We start from the raw sequence: 1,920 nt of genomic DNA, 5'->3' as shown, positions 1-1,920 counted from the left end.
CCTATCATTATGGTTAATTCTGAAAAGTGAAATATTCAAATATGGGCCATAATTATAGTTGAATAATTCTGAATAGTGAAAGATGATATTCTAATTTTCTTCTTTGCTTTCAGCTTTTCCCATTTCTATATGGGGTCGCTGTTTCTACTTAGCCTTCTCCATCTTCCTTTGTCCTGTGGCCGACATCTTGTTTTCTTGAGTCTTAGACCCTTGTCTTTCATAGCATTCAATAATTTATCTTTCCACGTGGACTTTGGACTCCCTCTCATTCTTCTGCCCCCCCCCCCTCTCTATGTTCATAACCCTCTTACATACGTGGCGATTTTCTCTCCTCATGACATGACCAAACCATTTCAGTTTTCATTCCAGAGTTTTCTTTGAAACCTCTAATACTTTGTCCCTCAGATAATTCATTCCGGATGTTATCTTTTTTGTGACCACACATCCATCTCGGCATTCTCATCTCTGCCACTTCCATATTTCTTTCTTGCTCTATCTTTATCGGCCAAGTCTCTGCCCCATAACGCATAGCTGGTCTAACAACACTTTTATAAAAATTCCTTTTAACCTTTGCACTGATTCTCCAATCACAAAGTATCCCTGAAGACTTTCTCCAGTTCATCCGTGCACACTCAATTCTATGACTGACTTCTACATCAAGGTGTCCATTTTCACTCATAATGGAACCAAGATATTTGAAGGAGCTAACCCTCTTTATGTCCCTTTGGCCTAATTTCACTGTTTCCTGCCATTTCTCTCCACCTGTCCACATCTATTCTATATTTGTTCTGCTAATTTTGAAACCTGATATTCTAATATGGACTGTAATTCTAGGTAGTTAAACAGGATATTCTATTATGGACTAATTCTAATTGATTCTGGATAGTGAAAGAGGATATTCTATAATGAAATGTATAGCTAATTCTAAATACTGAAAAAAATGTGTGTGCAGTATAATTCTAAATAGTGAGAGAGGGTAGTCTAATATGGACTATAATTTTACTTAGTTCTGAATAGTGAAAGATATTTCAATATGAACTATAAGTTTATTTTTTTCTAAATAGGGATATTCTAATAATGACTATAATTCTAGTTTATTCTGGATATTGTAAGAGAATATTGCACCTTGGTTTATTATCCTAGGTAACTGAAAATTTAAAGATAATCTAATATGGAAGAGAATATTTTAATAAGGACTGTATAATTCAAGGTTATTTTGGAGCGTGAAAGAGGATTATACGATATGGACTATGATTCTACTTAATTTCCAAAAGTGGAAGATAATATTCTCATATTGACTTTCATTCCAATTAATTTTGAATAGTGGAATAGATTATTCTATTATAGACTATAAATTTAGTTAAATCTAGATAATGAAAGAGTCTAATATGGTATTTCTGATAATTAAAAGATGATAATCCAATTTCGACCATACTTCTAGTTAATACTGAATAGTGAAAAGATTATTTTAATATGGACCATATTTATAGTGTAAAAGATATTCTAATATGAACTATAATTCTAATTAATTCAGAATAGTGTAAAAGGATATCAGTAATTCTATATATTGAATTCTATGCTGTAGGTGTGGGATGAAAGTCAAAAGAGTATAATCACCCAAAATTCTTCTCATGGCGATAATGTAACGAGAACTTTTGAACCCATATCAGTGTAGTTTCATATAATGTCGCGATCATAATCCTTAAAAAGGGCTATGGAACAATATTCTCTGTATTTTCCTTGAAACACGACAGATTGGTGTTGCAATTACAGTTGAACACATGAATCCTGGTACACCTTGCTCTGAGGAAGTGCACCCAGCCATACCCTTACTGTGTGGCCAGTTCCTGTGTTAAGCCCCGCCCAGCACATCTGCCACCTCTTCTTAAACTAACTGTTTGGTTACTCCCCGCAAAGTAA

The 1,920-nt window shown here is 34.0% G+C and overlaps 1 protein-coding gene across 1 annotated transcript; it reads right to left on the bottom strand.

The window, feature by feature from the left end:
* Window positions 1-307: 307 nt before the first annotated feature.
* On the bottom strand, window positions 308-772 carry LOC137620892 (uncharacterized). The gene has a single exon (XM_068351337.1). The coding sequence runs from the start codon at window positions 770-772 to the stop codon at window positions 308-310; it is 465 nt and encodes a 154-aa protein (XP_068207438.1).
* Window positions 773-1,920: the final 1,148 nt, after the last annotated feature.

The sequence above is a fragment of the Palaemon carinicauda genome, chromosome 27, assembly GCF_036898095.1.
Source record: "Palaemon carinicauda isolate YSFRI2023 chromosome 27, ASM3689809v2, whole genome shotgun sequence".
In the NCBI taxonomy this organism is placed as follows: Eukaryota; Metazoa; Arthropoda; class Malacostraca; order Decapoda; family Palaemonidae; genus Palaemon; species Palaemon carinicauda.
This window is presented reverse-complemented; position numbering and strand designations above follow the sequence as displayed.